Raw genomic sequence first — 20,667 nt, 5'->3', positions numbered from 1 at the left:
CACAGATTGAAAATAAAAACCTTTATAGAAAAAAGAAAGGAACTATCCTTGGGGGACACTGTTACAAATATGAAACATCCTTGGGAGTAAAAACACAAAATAAGTATTGAACTACTTTACCTCTTTGAAAAAGAATTATAAACATTTGTGAAGGATATAAACATTCTTGAAAATATATATATATATTTTCATAGAAATTTAGCCTGCGCTGAAGCAGTCTATGAAATGGACTGGGATTGTCTGCAGGAGAGTTTATATCTGTGAGGAGTTGAAACAGAGTGTGACTTCTTCCATGGGGATGCTTTTCTACACATGTGGAAATGTGAGAGGAATGAGTCAGGTCTGTGGTAATATGTCTGGTCATATAAAACCTATAACACATAGTGGTGGAAAGAAACAATCATCAAAAACCAACAATATGCCTTTAATCATGTGCGCATATTACTACATTGGATATGTGTGATTTAAAGGTTTCATCAGGGGCGAAGCTAGATGGGGGACCAGGGGTGGCCATGGCCACCCTTAGCCAATCATTGGCCACCCCTGTGGCCACCCCTGCCATTTATTTTCCTCTAATACAGATGGTGGCAACAGTAATACTCTCAAGTGGAATATTCAAAACATTGAAATTTTTCATATATTAACAATTACTTGACAACAGAAACACTGTGATTAATTACACACATCAATATACTAACATTAAAATTGATAAGTACAGAATTCAAGCAAAAATAGATTATGTGTTATATGAGAGTCATCTGCAAGTCATCTAGGGGTCTTCAGTGAAATCATAGATAAATAACTATTTTAATAAAAACTTATTAAATAATCTATTTATGCAGATATTGGTACTTGTAAATATAAATTTTATGCAGAGTGATTATTGACAAAAGTAGGTAAGTAATGACAATGGAAAAGATGTTCGCCCAATACTCAAACCTGAAAGAATTTTATCCACTATACTTTTTTTTTTTTTTTAAAGGGCACAGAAGGGCATATACTTCTTGCAGAGGATGAGGATAGCCGACCTGCACCCACCCATCCTCACTACCTACTAAAAAAGCACCATAGAAAGTGTTCTGACCAGCTGTCTCGGTGTTTGTTGTGGAGGCTGCAGCACCTCACAATGCAAGAAAGTCAGGAGAGTGGTGAGAACAGCAGAGAGGATCATCGGGGCTCTTCTTCCTCCCCTCCATAAAAGACATTTCATCCCAGCGCTGTGTGTCCCGAGCCCGTAACATCATAAATGACCCCTCACACCCCCACCATGTACTGTTCTCCCTGCTGCCCTCTGGGAAGAGACTTCAAAGCATCCGATGCAGGTCCAGCAGATTCCACAACAGTTTCTTCCCAACTGCCATTAGACTGCTGAATGTTTTGAAAAATTGGTTACTGTATTGTATTTTATTATATTTATTATATTTTATCATTATATAAAAATTAAAATGTTAGAACTGTAAATTTACAGTCATATGTTTAAATTACTGTTTTTATGTATATTTTTTTACTATTTTTCAAGGCTGCACTTTAAAAAAAGCTTAAATATTCCTGAGAGCTGTTCCAAACAAAATTTATTTTGTTTTACACTTGTGTAAACAAATCTGTCTAAGTCTTATTTAGAAAGCACGGATGTTTGAATATATTTGTCTATTTGTTAGCAAAGGCTGTAGGAAAGTATTGTTTGTCTTTATTTACAAAGTAAGGATGTTTTGCTCGTTAATTTTCTTGTTGGAACAGTGTAGATTGATCCTTTTGGTGCCTATCTATTTTCAGCCCCCCCTCAGTGTACATTGGTTATTGCCTGGCCACCCTACGCCTCTGTGTTTTATAAGCGCCACTAGAAAAAAAAAAAAAAACAATTTTTTAATCGCTGCAGTTGTTATTGGATTATTTCTTCCATCGTAAACCTTTTAATTGGTGCATCAGGATGACATGTGTCAGCTGTACAGAGCGATGAGGAAAACAACGCTGGATGTGGAGGCATCGTATGACGCGCAGCGGCCGGTCAGCGCGTCCTCATCCTGGGGGTTGTAGTTCCGGCTCTCCTTACCTACCGTAATTCCAGCTGTTTTGCGAACAACAGCTCCCACAATCCAACAGCGAAGCTTGACGCTGTCGTGCATATGTTTTGCTTTGTTTTTTCCTTTTTTTGTTTTGTTATTGTTTCGGGTAACTGTGGCAGCTGGGTCCAAACAGGATCAAACCCCGCTGAGCTGCATGTGTTCCCCTGGTTTTCAGCAGGACTAGAGACGCTCTGACTCGCACAGAGAAGTTCCGTTCAGCGCATCCAGGGCGATTTAAAGGTAAGAGACTCTTCGCATTGCAACTCGAGATAAAATGTGCGCAGATGTTTTGTTTTTGCTTGACAAACCCTGTTACCTCGAGCAAGTCAGCCAAACGGATCATATTTAGTAATAACACCATAATGACTGATGAAAAAACATGTATTTATATGTTTTTTCCCGAATAAACTTGCATCGAAGTGACTGCCTGTTTCCCTAACATGCCCTCCTTTCTGAAGGGCCTCAAGCCTCCTGTCTATATATGAACAGTCAAAAAGCGGCTGTAAATGTTCTACTTCAACCTTTAATTATCGGATTTATCTGCATCTACGACACGCAGATAAGGTTTTATTGTGTGCATGTATATATATATATATATATATATATATATTTTTTTTTTTTCTAAATGGAAACTGGAAGCATCTTTGTAGGTTTATGAAAATAATGCAAAAATATTTATGTGAAATTCACTTTGTGAAAGGACATTACTCGTTGTTTTTTGTTCCAGGCGTGCTAATTATAGTGCTTTGCAAAGTTTTAACACCTCCTTATTAACTTTTCCTTATTCTGACACAGAGGCGTAGCCAGACATTTTAGTGGCCAGGCAATAACCAATGCACACTAAGTGGAGGCCGGAAGTAGATAAGCACCAAAACCTCATGGTTAATCTACACTGTTCCAATAGGAAAATTAACGAGCAAAACATCCATATTTTCTAAATAAAAACAAACTATATTTTCCCACAGCCTTTTCTAACACATAGATGCATATATTCAAACATCTGTGGTTTCTAAATAAAAGGTATAGTGGATAAACTTCTTTCAGGTTTGAATTTTGGGCGAACATCTTTTCCATTGTTATTGATTAACTACTTTTATCAGTAATCCTTCTGCATAATATTGATATTTACAAGTACTAATATCTAAAAAAAATTATTATTTAATACGTTTTTATTAAAACAGTTATTTATCTATGATTTCACTGAAGACTCCTAACTGACTTGCAGAGACATTTTCTCTTTACCCATAAAAAAAATCTATTTCTGAAGAGCATGCAATATGTACTTATCATCTTTAATGTTAGTATATTGATGTGCATAATTAACCAGTGTTTTTGTTATAAAGTAATTGTTAATATATGAAAACTGTTTTGAATATTACACTTGAGAGTATTACTGCAGCCACCATCTGTATTAGAGGGAAATAAATGGTAGGGGTGGCCACAGGTCATGGCCACCCCTGGCCCCCCATCTAGCTCCACCCCTGTTCTGACAACTGACGTCACAACTAATTTTATTAGAATTCACTCATCAGCACACAGCTCACCATATTGTGATTGGGTGTGATTAAAATTTATTATTTTAATTTAAAGTACTATTTATGATTATGTTAATAAACAAACTATAATAGCACGTCCCTTTGAAGAATTAGTGAAAATTGAACCCATTATTGTAAGACAGTTTAAAACAAAATTATCTACTAATATCAATTAAACTGAATCGTTGAATAAGTTAGTGGTCAAATTGTAAACCCTCTGCAATTTTTCTATCTAAAAAGGTGTTTCCCTAAATTATATGAGAACAGTGAAAGTAAACCAATACTTAATAACATTGTATTTAGAATTTCACCTTCTTGAAATTTCAACTTTATTACAGAAATGATTTGCTAAACACATTTATTGATGAATAGGAAATATTAAGTGGAAAATTGACTGCAACATGTTGAAATTAATAAGAATGTGTCAGACTTCAGAAGGATCCCAGAGATCTATGATTGTTCCAAAACCGTTTTCTACATTTTATTAATCATGGAGCTCCATTAACAGCTCGCTCTGACATTGAAAAAAAAAAAAAAGAAATGGCATTGAAAAATAAAGCAGTCAAAAACATAATAGTTAAAATTTAAGCAGAAAATTCAAACATTTTAACATCATTGAAAATTCAAGCATTGAAAAACCTACTTAAAAGTAAAAGCTTCGGATTACACGCTCGTTTTACGCTGCCGTTTTTTGTTTTTTATGAAAGAAACTTTCCTGCCCTTGCTGCAGAAAAGTGTCCACACATCATGATGCTGCCACCACCATGTTTCACTTTGTTTTTGTTGTTTTTTTGGTTGTTTTATTTCATGCATATTGTTTTGCATTTAGGCCAAATAATCAGTGTAGAATAGGGCTGGGTATTTTCGGCAAAGTCCTGAATCGATTCGATTTTGATTCATACAGTTCTGAATCTATTAATTTCGATTCGATCTGTTTCTACAACAATGAAAGTGGTTCAACTGTGTTTGAAAATACTCATGTATTTAATTTTTTCCTGTCATATTAAACACAAAGTGCAAACTTGTAAATCAGACAGTTTAAACTTGAGATGTGAACAAAACTGTCTCATAAGTGCAAACTTGTTTGTGAAAAGTGAAAAAGTGAAGCCTCAGTCAAGCGAGTAGACGTGGCACAGTGGGAAACAGCAGACATGCATGAGCTGCATTATCTTCAATGCACAAACCATATTTGCAGCGTTGTCTGTAACAACTACAGGGTGTTTGCTGGTCAGCCCCCATTTGTTACTGTCTTCAGTCAACCTATTGGCTATATTTGCAGCTGTCTGGCTTAAAATTATCTTGAGTGCATCTTTCCTGCTCATCTGAATGTGAATGTCACACGCGTCACTATAAAACTAATCGATCTCATTCCCTAGACATAGATTCAAAATCGATTAAATCGATTTTTTTACCCAGTCCTAGTGTAGATCAATGTCTTTCTGGTTCATAATTTGACAGACTCGTGAAGTCTTGTTCAATAACTATTCACAGATTTTCTGACGGGCACTATTTTCATGCAACATTTGAAAAATATTTTTGAAAACCATGTAACATTTCCTTTCCTCTTATCAGTTATTTATTACTTTGTGTTGATCTGTTACACAAAAATCAAATTAAAATAGATCAAAATGTCGGACAATGGGCAAGCTAAAAGTGTATAAATACTTCCAAATGACTATAGCTTATATAATTTCTTGCAGCAATAGTTGTAAATTAATGATGCAGCATATATGAGCAAATACATGTTATTAATCGCTTTTCACTGCTTGCTTTCATATTATAAAGTGAAATAAATCTTATCTTTTTTTTTTTTTTTTTTTTTTAGAATGACTGAAATAGCCGCTGCTAAAAACTTGCTCAAAGCCTGTCCTGTCATAGAGGCTTAGATCTGGTGTCCTTTCCTCAAGTACACACTCAGTCAGGCTATCTTCTTACACTAAATAAATATTCAGAGGCTTCTACTAGCTCATGTTCGGTCACCAGCTGTCACCTTTCCCCCCTTTCACAATCAGCACACCTTATAAAATGTACAGTTTTCAAGCCCAAGCTTCTTATAAATACTCCAAAACTTGTCCGTAAATGTATTTTATATTTCTTATAGGTATCAAATAGCTCGCCACTGTTTTGTGTTGCCATGGACAAGGCTTGGAGGGTGGAGTTTCGAAATGTGGGATGCACCTACTTTCCTCAAAGCAGAGTCGACTGCCACTACACGCTAAGCTCACAGCACAGCTGGGCCAGCAGCGATTGGATTGGGCTCTTCAAGGTATCGCTACCTTGACAACTGACTTAAAGTCAAGAGAATGTGCTTATAAAAAATTCTGGAGAAGTGTGCTACATCTTTTTTTGTTTTTTAATCAGTTCTTGATCTGAATGTTTTTTTTTATGTTCCATCAAATTTAAAGTATATATTGTAAATAAAAGAGCTGCAAAAAAGAGCTGTTTTAATATACGTTAGTCATGGATTTTATTAATAATGTAATTCTAAAGCAAAATCGTACTTATGCTTACAGTTGTGTTACCTTGAGATTCCCATACCATATGGTGTGAATTTTAAAAATAGATGAACCTTGAACTGAATGAACAGCTGCATTTGATTTTTTCCTAAGGGATGACAATGCATGTATGTTTTCTTCAGGTGGGCTGGTCATCAGTCAAGAACTACGAAACCTTTGTTTGGGCTCTGGTCCCAGCTGCTTATCAAGAGGGGATGGAGGTCAACTGCTGCGTGCACTTCCAGGGTACTCATACCCTTGTATTTACCGTTCATAGCTAGAGCTGTTCAGCACATAAAACTTCTGCAGGAGTCACATTTATTTAAAAAGCTCCATATAATGCTTGTTCACATAGAATTTTCCCCATAAAAATAATAATAAAAAACAAATCCAGTGCAGAAAAAAATATCCTGCCCAGCCTTGTCTTGAATACAAAATTTCTCTGTCTTGGCTTGAATTAATTTCTTCACTAAGGTTTAAAGCCTGCTCCCTTGACTGCTGAACACTGCTACTTTATCTTGTATGTTGGGTAAAACTGCTCTTACTCTAAATAAAGTGTGCAGCAGGCAGACATGCAGACTTCAGTGTGTGGTCATTCTAATCCGTTATCAGAAGGAAATCAGTTGAACAAAGTCAAAAGAGAGAATTTATGGCTGCTTACACTCTGTGATGCTGTAAAGGTAAAAAGTTAACTGCTTCTGCAGGATGTTAGCTAATGCACACAGATCATAAGCTTTGGTGCTAATTTATTCTTCAACACTGGTTCCATTTTTATCACATGATGTGAAAAACTGTCACTTTTTCCTGATACGTAAGATGACTCGTGGTGGAAGAGACCAGGAGAATATTTAGGACATACATACTAATTTTAAACAAAGAAAATCAAAACCTGGAATAAGAAGAACAGAAGTTGGAAATAAAATCAAAGTAATATTGTTCACACACACAGAGATTAAACCTATAAAAGTAATTTTAGATTTTTTTTATAAAAATAGCCTAAAGTGTAAGCATTCTTAAACCTGGCTGCTCAAAGATTTTTTTTTGCTTACCATCCATTGGTCGTCTATTCCACAGATGATTATTTAGTTTTCCTAAGTTAGAAAAAGGACTTTGTGTGTGTTACAATAGAACTAGTTTTCTCCAGCTGCTGCATTCATAAATTAATACAACTAAGTTTAGTATGCTGACAGAACTTTTATGTGTATCCAGCTCCAAATTTAAATATTTAGACATTATTCTCAAGTGAAAACATACTTTATCCACATATTTTTGTTTGCATTAATTTATCTAATATTAAGTCTCACTCTTGTGAACCCATAAAAGTGCTCTCCCTGCCTCATGAGGTCCATGCATTGTTGCCCCAATAGTGTATTAATATAAGTTAAAACACATTTTGATACAAGATCTTTCTTTGTTTTGCAAAACCTAAATCAATTAAGTGAGATTTTTTAAGAGTGTAACGAAAGTGCAGGGAATTTATTGAATTACCACAAAACCACAAACCGCAACATTTTCAAATTGCACTGTACTTAATTTTTCTTGAATGCATATTAATTATAAAATTGGGGCAGCGCTAAATTACGGCGTTCTCTCTCTCATAATGTTTTTTATGATGAAACATTGTGTCATTATTTTCAGCCTCCTACTTGCCCAAACCAAGCTCCCAGGAATATGAGTTTGTATATGTGGATGCTAAAGAGGAAGTGTGCTCCCGGAGCTCAAAATTCACTTTCTGTGCACCGAAGCCTCTTGAGGACATTGTGACCCTCGAGGAAGCGTGCCATGGTGAGGATGAAGGCACAGACATGCTGCTGGTAATACCAAGGGCCGAACTCCTGCAGGTGAGTCTGAGCATGAAAACAACAAAAGATAACATTGATGAGATGCTGTTTTAGTGAATGCTTTTAGAGTTGCATAATTAATGAGTGTAGATGAAAGAAATCCTGAGACGCGGGCTGTGTTTTTCCTGCCTCTTTTTAGAGTCGGCTGCAGGAGTGTCTGCGAGAGCGCGCCGAGCTGCTGCGTGAGCAGGAGGTGACAAAAAGGCAAAGGGAGAGAGACAGGGAGGAACACAAGAGAGAGAAGCAGGAATGGGACAGACAGCGCAGAGGGTTGGAGCGTGAGCTTGGCAGGCTTAAGGAGGAGCTGATGCAGAGTCATCAGAAGATTGAGGAGATGGAGATGACGCAGAAGGTGGTGCATTAAGCTTGATCCAACTTTTCTCGGCACTCCTATTGTCTTCATATTTCTGTTTATATTACTTCTTTTGTGTCTTTATTCATTTATTCCAGCCACATTTTAGAGGTCTTCAAAAATAACAAATGCATTTTTTTTTTAGGATGAAAAGGCTTTAGGAGAGTGTTTAGCCAAGGAGAAAGCAGCTTTAATGGATGCCAAGGCAGCAAAAGAATATCTTATTAGAGAGCTCGAAGAGGATATCAAAACACTGACACAAAGAGCTGTGGAAAGAGAAACAGAGTTGGAGAGGTTTGACATATTTGCTGTTTTTACAAGGGTCTCATAAATAGTTTTGATTACTCATAACTAAATGTGTGTTTGCAGAATGAAAGACAGAGCCAAGAGGGCGATGGCCCTGAGAAAGGAGGAGGAGAGTGAAAGAAAAAGTCTCAAGGTTATTTTTTGCCCAAACCAATGGCATCTGAGATGAAACAAAAAAAGTCTCTGTCCATCTCTATTCTTTTTCTGTTTATGATTTCTCCAGTTTAGTTGATTTCTATCTGGGTTTTTTTAGAGCAAGCTGGATCAGACTGAAGCCGAGCTCAGAAGTCTGTCTAAGGAATTTCAGGTTCTCAGGAACTCTCTGGCTCAGAGAGACACCAGCGTCCTGCAGCTCCAGAACACCATCACAACCCTTACCCAAAAACTCACCACTGCTCACAGGAAGGAGGTCAGATATATATATAAAAAAAAACTTCTTGAACATTTGCAAAGTTCCCATGCAGTCTGGAAGAGTTTGCATGTTGATGTCAGTCTCTTCCAAGCTGATTAAATAAAAAATAGAAAATAGATGCTATAGAAACATAATTCCCTACCCCTTCCATCTTTCCTTTCATGCCTTCATTGATCCTCCTGTCAACCTGTTACACTGATTTTTATTTTTTGATTTATCTCCATTCACGTGTAATTCTGTCCCCATTCTTATGTCTGCTAGTTGATTGTTTCATCCATTCCTCCATCTTTTAACTTATCTGTCCATCTACCTATTCATTCATGTACCTGTCCATCAATTCACCTCCTCACAGTCTATGATTTTGCAAATTTCATATCTGAAATATGTGGAAATATCTGCCTTAGCTTCATTTGAACTTTGATAGTCATTTATATTAAAACTGTAACAAGTTTTGTCATTTAAATTTTATCAATCAAGTACTCATCTTTTGTTTTGCTGGAAATTGTGTTTTGAATCTGCATTTTTACCATAGCACTGGCACTTTATTAAATTAAATTAGCATTTAATTCATAAATCATTCCAATATGCCCATGGCATCATATAACTAGCACTGCATCTCAAATCACTTTTTTGTTTTGCCTCATTGGTAACAACCTATGTCTTCTGATTCTTTTGATATTAGACTGAAAGCGAAGCATCATTGAAGGAGATGCGGAGCCTACGGGAGCGATTTCACATGAGTGAACGCACCATTGAGGGTCTAAAGGGCGATTTAAGTACCCTGACAGCCCAAAGGGATCATGTACAAGCTGAACTGCATCAGACCCGAGTGCAGGCCGCCCAGCTCACCCTTCAGCTTGCAGATTCCACAATGGCCTTGAGAGAAGGGAGAGCAAACTGGGCTCAAGACCGACAGAATCTGCAGCGCACTGCGGAGGTAGGTTATTCATTATATAGACTTTGCAATTGAGTCATCGGCTTAAACAAGATCAAAAGACTTCACTTTGTGTAAGTATTTGATCATTTGTGTGTCTCACTTCAACAGCTGGACCAGGAGCGCTGGGAGAAACTCAACACAGAGATGCAGAAGATCCAAGAGAGGCTGCAAGAGGAAAAAATGGAGAGGGTCAAGCTGGAGGTTGAACTAGGCAGAGAAAAAGATTGCAACCGGGTGAGTGAGGAACAGAGAAAACATATAATTTGGCAAGCACCTTGTGACAAAAAGGCAACTCAAACGTGACACAAACAGCAAGGCGCATGCCAAAGAGAATCGCCACAGGAACGTCATAGCCAGTTAACATGTTCATACCCCATTTGTTGCTTTATGAGAGAAATGATTCAGCTGTATCTGATGCTATTTTTATGGCACCTGGCCTGCAGGTTCAGCTGAGTGAAACCCGAAGGGAACTGCAGGAGCTGAAAGCCAGCCAGAGGATTGCACAGAAAGAGAAAGAACAGCTACAAGCAGAGAAACAGGTCAGAACCAGGACAGTCTCTTTTAATAGACATCTGTTTAAATTAAGGGAAATATCGACATTACTATAATTACAATCATTAAAACTGCTTTGCATACTTCCTGTGTCATATAATTTGCTTTTTATAACAAATCCATACTGATGCAACAAAAATGGGTGTATGTGCCTATCCCAGGTGTTAGGGATCTTCTCTTTTGTTGCCTTCTTGTTATTGTGCTATATAAATTGTTTATAGTGCAATATAAAATGCTGGTTTTCAGGTCAGCGACTGTGCCTGTTAATGTGTCTTCACAGTTTTTGTTGGCTAACCAGGCTCACATTTGCCAGCTGCAGACTCATTAAACAATCAGAACTGTATGTTCTGCACCACTTCAGATGCACAAAAATAAAGATTTCAGTATAAAGCATAGCTTTTTACATTAAACTTGGGATTTTTTGCATCTATTGTGCGTCATCTTATGTCACTTTGGTTTGATTACGTCAGATATCATACTGGTTATAAGGCTAATGGCTGATGGAGCCCTTCTTGAGCTTGTGATTTGATCTGTGTAATTTCTGCCACAGGAGCTGATGGAATACATCTGTCAGCTGGAACAGAAGACAGGAACAATGACCAGTGCCAGGTGGAACGCTGCACCAATTGCCTCCACAGGTGAATTGAGGCTGACATCAATCTACTGTATGCCCTGCAGATGTGAACAGTAAAAATGTCATCCGCTATCAAAGAGGAGAAGCACTAAATATCGCTCAGCGTGGCTTCTGTTGCGTGTGATGAGAGAGGTTTTGTGAGCGGAAACGTGACCTCCTTCTATTTACAACTTATCTTCCTGGCAGGGTGTCCTGAGACTGCGTTATCCGACTCTGAGGATGAGAGCCCAGAGGCTTTGCAGATCCTCCATCCGCAGAGATCTCTTGGCCACTACAGCCTCTGCGAGCAGGGCCAGCCTGAATCCCAGCTCCTCTCCACACCTCCGCTCTCCCCGCGGGACATGGACAGGAGCGTGGTGGTCATCAACCAGCCAGCCCCTCTCTCCCTGCCACACCAAGGAAACACTGATACTCTGCCTCACAGCTCTGATTCGGTGAGACGCACTACCAGAGCCGCTCGCTGTCACCATAGTATAATTATATGTGATAGTGAAAATGAGCTATGGCTTCCAACTAATAGCCAGTCACACCAGTTAAACGTGGGCAGTGGGTCGTTTGATATAGACATTATCTCATGGAAGCAATTAGGCTGCTAGTTGGCAAGTTATTCGACTGTAATGGCTGCCGAAGGGATATGACTTAACTGCCTTATCCCTGTGTGTGTGTGTGTTCTTTATTTTGGTATTTAGGAGGAGGAATCTGATCCAGTTCAGCGAGGAAGGGAAAACTCTGAAGAGGAAACTGCACTTCTGTTGGCTGAATACAAGGACACATTTCTAAGGTACCAACTTCCACTGCAAAAAGCCGTAACCAATACATAGAACAAAGTGTAATAAATTAAGAGTTTCTTCTTATCTTTGATTTGGGCCATAGTTTATTTGCCTAGTCCTGCATGACTAAAAAATCATTAAGATATAAAACAACTTTATTGTTAAAAAAAATACATAACAGAAAACTTTGAAAGAATATTATTAGGGCTTAATCGTGATTAATCGATTATTGAAATAATCGTCAGCTAAGTTAGTAATCGTTAGTTATCGTTAACTGGAGTATAGAGACTCTAAAACATGCCTTTAGCTGACAGAGTGACCCACTAAGAGCAGTAATTATATAAAGATTATAAAAAAAAGATATAAACATTTTTAAGATGGCAAAAAAATTGTCAATATGCTCTATCCAGAACTCCTCAAGTGAAAAAAGTTTTTGTTTCATCTGGTTTAATTTCATAAAAAAGTCTTCTTTAAGGAACCTTTGGCTATCCGATTATTAATTGATTAATCAGAAAAGTAATTGACAGATGAATCGATTTGCTAAATAATCATTAGTTGCAGCCCCAGATATTATAATGGATATTTGATATGTTTTTTTAATATTAATAACCAACCTGTCACTATAATCTGGTTTCCTTATGGTCTAATCATTTAAAGTGACCTTAAGCAGTATTTCTATGATTTTTTTTAAGGTCTTTTAAGTCCTGTTTGGACTTCTAACTCAGTTCCGACACGTTTAGTGAGGAACTGTTTTTATGTTCCGTAAATCTGCTGACTGTGACTTATAAATCATTTAGACTTCAATTGCCAATGTATAACGGATAAATAACAGACACATGTGCAGAGGACCAAATGTAAACTCAACCTTCAGTCAGTTTGTTACCATCAGCCTCCGCTGGGCCTTTTTGATCCCAACATCAATCACCATGAGGAATACTAATCTTCTAAGAAAAAAAAAAAGACTATGTAAAATCCAGACTTCTTTGGCGTGTTTCAGATTTTTTCTTTGGGCATTTCCTTAATATTGGAAATTTGAATGATATCAGCAAAAAAATATAAAAAATAAAAAACATATATATATATATATATATATATATATATATATATATATATATATATAATATATATATATATATATATATTAGAAAATAATATATTAGACTGCATCTAAAATCTGTGATATATGCTGTTGATAGAAACACTTCACTTGTGATAATAATAAATTGGTCAGCTGTTCTCATACTGTTACATACTGTAATGTTGACTATTTTTGAGTAATACCACTTGATCCTTTTATTACATGATAATGAGGAGTAATAAAAGTATCTATGAATCGTCTGATATGGTATTAGCTTAATATTGGTAATGTTCAATACTCTGAGCTGCAATATCAGCATGAATATGAATATGAACAATATATTTTAGCTTATAATGGTGTGATCCCATATATTCCATGACTGATTTGATTTGGTGCTGGTTTAGTGACCTACTGCCTACCTAGGTTTATATCTATCTTATATTATTACCAACTTGTTTGTACTGCCTGTAAATAATAACAAGTACAAATACTCTGAGCAAAACTAATAATCTAGACGTAACCTAATAATACATAAAAACATTCAAAATATACAAAAAGCTTTTTTTGTTTTGTTTTGTTTTGTTTTTTGCCTAACAACATAAGCCTTGCAAAACACTGGGATGTAAACAATTGGAGGATTTGCTCTTATCATCTTCAAATACTGATGAAAGTAGAAGTCTGTTAAAGTTAACAGGAAATAATAAGTATGGAGTTTAGACTGGGATATCCCAGACAAACAAGTCTGTGAGGCCCCACGTCACCATTTAGAGAACTGAAAGGATCTGCTGTTTGCTTTCTTGGTACCAGACACCACAATGGATCATCAGGGGGTTAACAGATGTTTGTAGCTTAATGGTTCAACCCTGTTTTGGCAGCAACACTGGCACCAAATGCAGCAACCAGCACACCATTAGACAGCATGTCCTAATGTTATGCCTAACTGGTGCATTTTGTCAGCTTAATAACATAAGAGTATAAGACATTATAAAGTGTTTTGCTCTTTAACAGCCTCTTTGTAAATCTATAGAATTTCAGAAGAATTCTTAAACATATAGCTGAGGGTATTATTTTTCCAGTTTGGATCATCAAAATAAATCATCCTCCTAATTGTCAATCATTCTGGTGATGTGTTCACAAAAGGCTGTCCCCATTTTCACTTAAAATTGCAAATCTTCTTTTGGAAAGTAAGCTTGTATGAGCGAAGTAAACAGCAACTTTTAAACAGAGCATGCACAAGGAGAAATGGGCTTGTGACAATTTCATATAAATCCTGCTTTACGGTACTTCTTGTGTGGGGGGAAAAAAAACCCTGAAGGCAAGGAAATCCTCCTGGCCGGTGATTTAAACCAACTTCAGCAACATCCTGATTTGCTATTTGCCTTCAGAACCACTCAGTAAATCACCCCCTTTATACATGAAGTTTATTTTGAAATGTATTATTTCCAGATCAGTGATTAAATTAATTGCACTGATTGAATGCACAGGATCTCACTAAATGATGTTCGTTAGTTTGCTTCTCTCCCCTCACAAAGCTTGCAAATTCACGCAGGGATATGAGAGGCATTATTTATGGTGACGGGGGAGCCATGGCTGGAAGATGGAAGCTTTGAATATGTGGTCATAAATGAAGTAGAGTCAGGGTGAAGCAGGGGAAACTGTCTGAGACAGAGGTGAGGCGCTGGAGGGGAGGCAGGATAGGAGGACGAGGGGACAGAGAATGTGACAGGAAGCTGTAGCAATGATTTACCTGAGGGGTGTACCTCAGTCACGGGCCAATTTTCAGCATCGTTAAGGCTCTCGTACTCCCTCTCAGCTTCTCCTACGGTCTGGCCTCCATTTTCAACAACAATGTGTTTTTTTTTTGTTTTTTTTTGTTTTTGTTTTTCCTCCTACACAAACACACACTCAGAAACACTATTTCTTTATGTCTTCCTGCAGTGATCTGGGAGACACCTCGCTATGGTGACGGGCGGACCAGCCAAGACAATGGCAAGCATTCAGAAAGCAAGAAGGGACTTTGTTTCCCGTTGCATCAACTAACAAGCACATAAACAGCACATTAAAAAAACAAGAAACAATGTTATATGCAATTACTCTGTATCTGCCACAAACCTTGCCCCCCACCCCGTACACTATTGTGTTATTGCCTCAGCCGTGCCAGCAGCACGAGGTCAGCGTAGTGTTTATGACTCGCAGAAGACCGTTGCTCAGCTGGATGCTGCAGGAATTTTTGGGGCCTGGCATTTGAGACTTTTCAGTCGGGTAGCAGAATGATTCCCGTTGAATCATTGCAGCTTCGAGAGCTTTACGACGGATGTAATGTCATTTTTATGGCGATTGTGATTAGGAGTCACGACGGGCTCTGTAATTATGATGTTTTGTGTAGACTCGACTCTGCGGGAAATCATGGCAAAGCTCTGCTCTGGTGTTAAATCCTCCGTCTCCTCCGGTTTGGACACTTTTCATGGCAGCATAAAGAAACGCCACAGCACCATTGATAAAGAAAAAATATATTGCAATAATGCAGGCTTATGACATCATATTTCTCCCTTTATACAGACCTAAAAGTTGATATGCACTTTTTATAGTACCAAATCACAGATGATTCATGCAGATGCTGTTAGGGTGATGCAGGCCTTCTTATGTTGACAGTGTTTAGAATAAGTAAGCTTATTAACAGCTGCTAAGATTGATTCAACATGCGGTTGTTTACAAAACTTCATGTGCTTTTCGCCTACATTTTTTGTTATTAATTAATCAAAACTTCTTTCCGATCATTAAAGATGCTTTCTTATCATTTGATCACGTTTTTAAAGCTCATTATGCTGTCATCTACTTTTAAATGTGTGCCTAAAATAATAAACGTAGTCAGCATTTACTGTAGGTGTTTCCTTCTACTCTTATACTGCCTAATAAAGAAAACTGCTGCCTCCCTTTTTAATCAATGCTGTATGCATTTTTCATGGTTTCCTCTTTTAAAATGAACTTGAGTTATGCTGCAAGTAAACTACTTCCAGCTTTAGGTGGAAACCGCCCATTTCGTGTAGTCTAGCATAAAAAAAAACTTTTCATGCTTTGCCTAAGAAAATCCGCTACAGTGATGCTTGATTTCTATCTGCTGTATTTGCACCCTGTTTTTACTTTGGAGGATATTTTAGACTTAATATCATTACTTAGAGATTCTGTATGTTCCGTGTGTGTTTTTTTATGATTTCTTTAAATTTAAAGCTGTGTGTTGTGGTCATATTATGCCTAAGTTTTGACATTTTTACTGTCCATTTTCAAACCCTTGCACAGAGCTAGGTGTTGGAGTTTTACTGTTACCATATATTGGTGCTAATCACACACCACCTATGTTTAAGTTACAGTGCTTTACAAAAATATTCATAGCCTTCTAACTCTCTCCAATATTGATCATTATGATACATGCTTATAAAAGGTTTTTACAAATAGAAAACGTAGGAGTTTGGCCTGCATATTTACTCTTATATCCCAAAATACACTAAAGAAGCAACCAGTTCTATTCAGAAATCATCTCGGACGCAATATGGCTATCAAGTGAAGGTCTCAAAGGTTTGTTAAATAGATACTCATGTCACTGAATTACCAAGTCCAAATGTAAATCCAGTAAAGAATCAGTAGCTATTTCTATTCAGTCTGACAAAGTTGGAGCAATTTTGCAAAGAATTAGCAGATGCTTCCTTCTAGATGACTCTTGAAGTCGGTTGCATTGGATTGCATTTGAGGATACATATAGAAAATCGGACTGAATACAAATTCAGTGATTTAATTATTTTTAAGACTATATATATATATTTACATTTTCCTCCTTTTCCCATTCATGCACTACGTAATATGCATTAAAGTCGCCTATTTTAGGGAGAGAAAAAGCTAGAAATGTTTAGTAAGACTTGAATACTTTTGGAAAGTACTGTAATTATAAAAAACATACTAAACACTTTCAATGTATTCAGGACAATTACCATCAGAGAATAAATTGCTGTTAATAAAATTTTTGTCACTCTTCTGTTGAGTAGCATCCAATTAGGATTATAAAAGAGTTTAAACTTTTCAAAGCATTGTGTTTTTCTTTAAACAAAAGCCCACAAAATCTATTTTCCAAAGTCTTTGTTTCGTGGTTGAACTTTTTGTCGTGATGAAGTTTTATCTACATTTATGACCATTGAGAGCACTCTCCAGCACACTGCTCCAGTGGCCTTTTGTGTTTAAGTCTGTGTGTGACGGTTATCCTACATGTAGGCTGCACTGTGTGTTTTTGTTTTTCCCCAGCCTTCCTTCCTTCCTGTCAGGTTTGGGTGGGGCTCAGCATAATAAAACATGTTAATAACTAGGGCGTGTATGACTTTTTTTCCTTCTCCTGGACAAAGATTATCCTGATATTTTGATCCTCACATGACATTTCACTGGTAATTAACTATCCAATTTCTTTGCACACAGTTATATAGCCCTATTCCCCTTTTGGTTAATTGCCTGTTTCGTATACATTTCTCATCCAGAATTTCCTCTCCTTTCATCCTTGGCTCCCCTCAGGGCTGTCCTGGTCATCATCTTCCTCGCAGTGCCTTCCCACTCCTTTGCCAGCTTCCTGTGCTCTGTTTTTAAGGTCTCGCCTTAGCCGCCCCTCCCTCCTACACGTCCTCCATCTTAAGTCTGGGGTGACGATAGCTAATTATAAAATCAATGATGCCGGGCTGCCTAGTTTACAGCCCCCTCTAAAGCCTTAACTGGGAAATCACTGTGGGATTGATGACTCCCTCACTCTTTATCTCTTTTAATTAGAAATGTAAAAGATATGAAGACCCAGAGGCCAGAAAAGATCTCCTAGTTTTAACGACCCTCAACACCTCCATGCCCGGCGTTTGGTACCCTTGCCCAAATTTCCCTCCCTCTTCTTGCCGTTTTTCTTTCTGCCCCTACCCCCACAACTCTCATCCAAGTAACCAGTTTCTCCCTCACTTAATTCTGTACCTTTCTACCTTTCACTTTAAATAAGAGGAGGACGAATGTGTTTAATTTATGGATTTCCCACTTAAAATGTTTGTCAGTCTTTGCTTCGTCTTTCTCCACTTCAACTGATTTTTGTCTTCCTGCGGAATAAATACAATCATAACATAAATAAAGCCCATGTCTAATTTTTGCAGTTTTTACCCAGGAAGTAGGCAAAGAAAATTGTGCCATTTGACATTACTGCCCTGCCCTTAACTTAATGCATCCTGCAAAGCATTATGTATATAGGTAAGACACAGAGCCACCTAGAGGCATAAAGTGTGGGGTACCTCCTGCAAAACTGTGGGCCAAGAGGAATTCAATTCATACAGGACATGTTTACAAAGTCACCAGTTATATAAATATAAATAAAGTCATATTTTAAAGTTATGTAAAGGAATTTAACTGCTGACACTGATTTCCTCCAGGCCTGTTAACACAGAAGCATTTTTTGGTTGAAAACTTTGTTTTACTGTGTTTCTAGTATTCATGTAGGCCACAAAGGCATGTCTTTTCTCTGGACACAGGAGGGATTTTAAGCCTCTGGCACATGAGGATTTCACTGCAGAAAGAAATCACAGTTTTTAATGTTCCCAACGGTGTCATTTGCATTGAGAGTATAATTAAAACATTATGTTGATGTGTTAACAAAAATCCAAACTTACCAGCTAATAAGGAGTTGTTGCATGTGCTCATATGTTTTCTGTGTTTTATAAACCCTTTATAAACCATATCTTTAGCAGTAGATTGAAGGGACTTTAAGCTATTGTTGAACCAAATGGTAAATGGCCTGTTCTTGTACAACACTTTTTCAAGTTAGAGGACGACCATATTACATTAGATTCAATCATTCCCCTCTTCATGCACACAATGATGGTGGAAAGCTACATGGTAGCCACAGGTGCCCTGGGGCTCACTGACAGAAGCGAGGCTGCAGTACGTTGGTGCAACAAGTCCCTCTGACTACCATCAGTAGGCAGGTGAAGTGACTTGCCTAGGACACAATGACACTGAAAGGTGGAGCCAGGACTTGAACCGACAACCCTCCAAATACAGGTTAAACTCCACTGCCGCCCCCAAATTAGATGTATTAAAAATAAATAAATAAACAGATGGACCCTATAATGCATAAAATGACCAACACTCTCCTTGATTAAGCATCTTACAACTATATTTGGAAGCTTTTATTTTAAAACCAGCCCCCATCCTGTCTTTTTTAGGTGGATGTAATTGAACCTACTCTGGCTCAAGATGCCCTAAAAGATTTAAAATCTATTTGTAATATCACTTGTGATCTAAAACAATTGAAAAATGCTTGCACATCAATTGTGAGGAGTGTATTTATATGTAATACTCTAGTTGAAGAGCACTTTTTGTCCCCAGCCCCTGATATGTCCTGCACTAAGCAGTCAAGGTGGTAGCCTAATTGTTGCGTTATCTACATTGTTGTTGTTTTTTTTTCTTTATCAACTCATACCGCTACTGCGAATGGTGTTTCTTTCTTGGATGTTGTTGTGTAATAGAGGTCATGCTGAAATTTTGCATAGATTTCATTAACAGAGAAAGTTCTAGGATGTTTTTTGATTATCAAGCTGCCAGTTTCTTAAAACAGATGGCAATTCACACTGAGATGGGTTAAGCTATCATAAAACATTCTGAAAAAATGGAAAACAAACCGATCAATTTTTTATAATTTAAATTAGATGAGTTATTTTTGTCATTTGTGACACATACGGCTTTCTCTATAATTTATTATGGATTTTCTCTTTACTAAACATGTCTGGTGGTATAGTGAGTTTTATTTTTAAAAACTTAAAAAAAATCACACTGATGAGATCACAAAAATCAAGTATTTTTGTGTTAAAGGATTAAAAACTGAAAATAAACCATAATGTTTGCATCTCTAAATGACTTTTATTTTGCTGGATTCAGGATAAAATGGTTCTTTGGATTTAAAAGACTGCAGAGCCCTGACAAAGATGCATAATAAACTAAACCTGATTACACTATAGTAGTATAACAATTGCACTGGTATGTGTGAATGAAAATATTATATGATTGGATTAATTTGATAATATATTTCTCTATATACATGTGTGCCTCATAAAATGTATTGAGGTGGAATTTGATGGAATAAGAGTTATAGAAATGAACTTAACTAAACTGGTTTAATTGTGATTGCACAATGACTGCATTGTTTACTGATAAAAAAGGTATTTAGTTGTTTGGTGGAACATGCTGACAGATGGCTGCGCATGTCCAGTAAAAGTTCTGGTCTCAACAGGAGCAGAAATAATATAATAATCTCTCTGCTTTACTGATGAAGGACTGTATTGTTTCAAGTAACGGTGTTGTCCAAAGTATTACGGTAAATTACAGCCAGACTGATCTCACACAGAGCACCTTTAAATCTTTCTGTAGAGGGCTGGTCCGTTAAGTCCTGTACTTATTTCTCCTAACTTCCTCATCCTTGCTGGAAATTTATTGCTGTATACATCTTCACTATCACTTCAGCTAAGAACTTTGCTGTCGCTGTTTTTGCCTTAACTTTAAAATATGTACTGGTGCTGCAGTTCAGTATATCAAATGTAAAATCCTGTCGTTTCCAGCTGTATTCTAGGATGCCTTGTGCTTTTGTTTTTAATCTTTAATCTCTTTTTCAACATATAAATATATATATATATA

The 20,667-nt window shown here is 37.1% G+C and overlaps 1 protein-coding gene across 1 annotated transcript; it reads left to right on the top strand.

The window, feature by feature from the left end:
- Positions 1–2,079: 2,079 nt before the first annotated feature.
- On the top strand, positions 2,080–16,442 carry LOC107092175 (calcium-binding and coiled-coil domain-containing protein 1-like). Its single transcript, XM_015386500.1, has 15 exons — positions 2,080–2,303; positions 5,700–5,864; positions 6,237–6,339; positions 7,732–7,934; positions 8,074–8,286; positions 8,432–8,580; positions 8,656–8,725; positions 8,846–9,001; positions 9,687–9,941; positions 10,050–10,175; positions 10,385–10,480; positions 11,044–11,131; positions 11,314–11,561; positions 11,817–11,908; positions 14,914–16,442. Exons 2-15 carry the CDS (start codon positions 5,733–5,735, stop codon positions 14,939–14,941), a joined length of 1,959 nt encoding a protein of 652 aa, XP_015241986.1. The 5' UTR covers positions 2,080–2,303; positions 5,700–5,732; the 3' UTR covers positions 14,942–16,442.
- The last annotated feature ends 4,225 nt before the right edge of the window (positions 16,443–20,667 follow it).

Source organism: Cyprinodon variegatus, unplaced genomic scaffold, assembly GCF_000732505.1.
Source record: "Cyprinodon variegatus isolate N-32 unplaced genomic scaffold, C_variegatus-1.0 Scaffold16, whole genome shotgun sequence".
Classification (NCBI taxonomy): Eukaryota; Metazoa; Chordata; class Actinopteri; order Cyprinodontiformes; family Cyprinodontidae; genus Cyprinodon; species Cyprinodon variegatus.
Note: the sequence above shows the minus strand (reverse complement) of the source record. Positions and strands in the feature narration are given on the sequence as shown.

Bases quoted from the DNA above. Each gene is read 5' to 3' on its own strand.
- LOC107092175 (XM_015386500.1), top strand. From the start codon at position 5,733: ATGGACAAGGCTTGGAGGGTGGAGTTTCGAAATGTGGGATGCACCTAC. The intron at 5,865-6,236 runs GTATCGCTACCT...TGTTTTCTTCAG, and splicing joins ATTGGATTGGGCTCTTCAAG to GTGGGCTGGTCATCAGTCAA. The intron at 11,562-11,816 runs GTGAGACGCACT...TTTGGTATTTAG, and splicing joins TGCCTCACAGCTCTGATTCG to GAGGAGGAATCTGATCCAGT.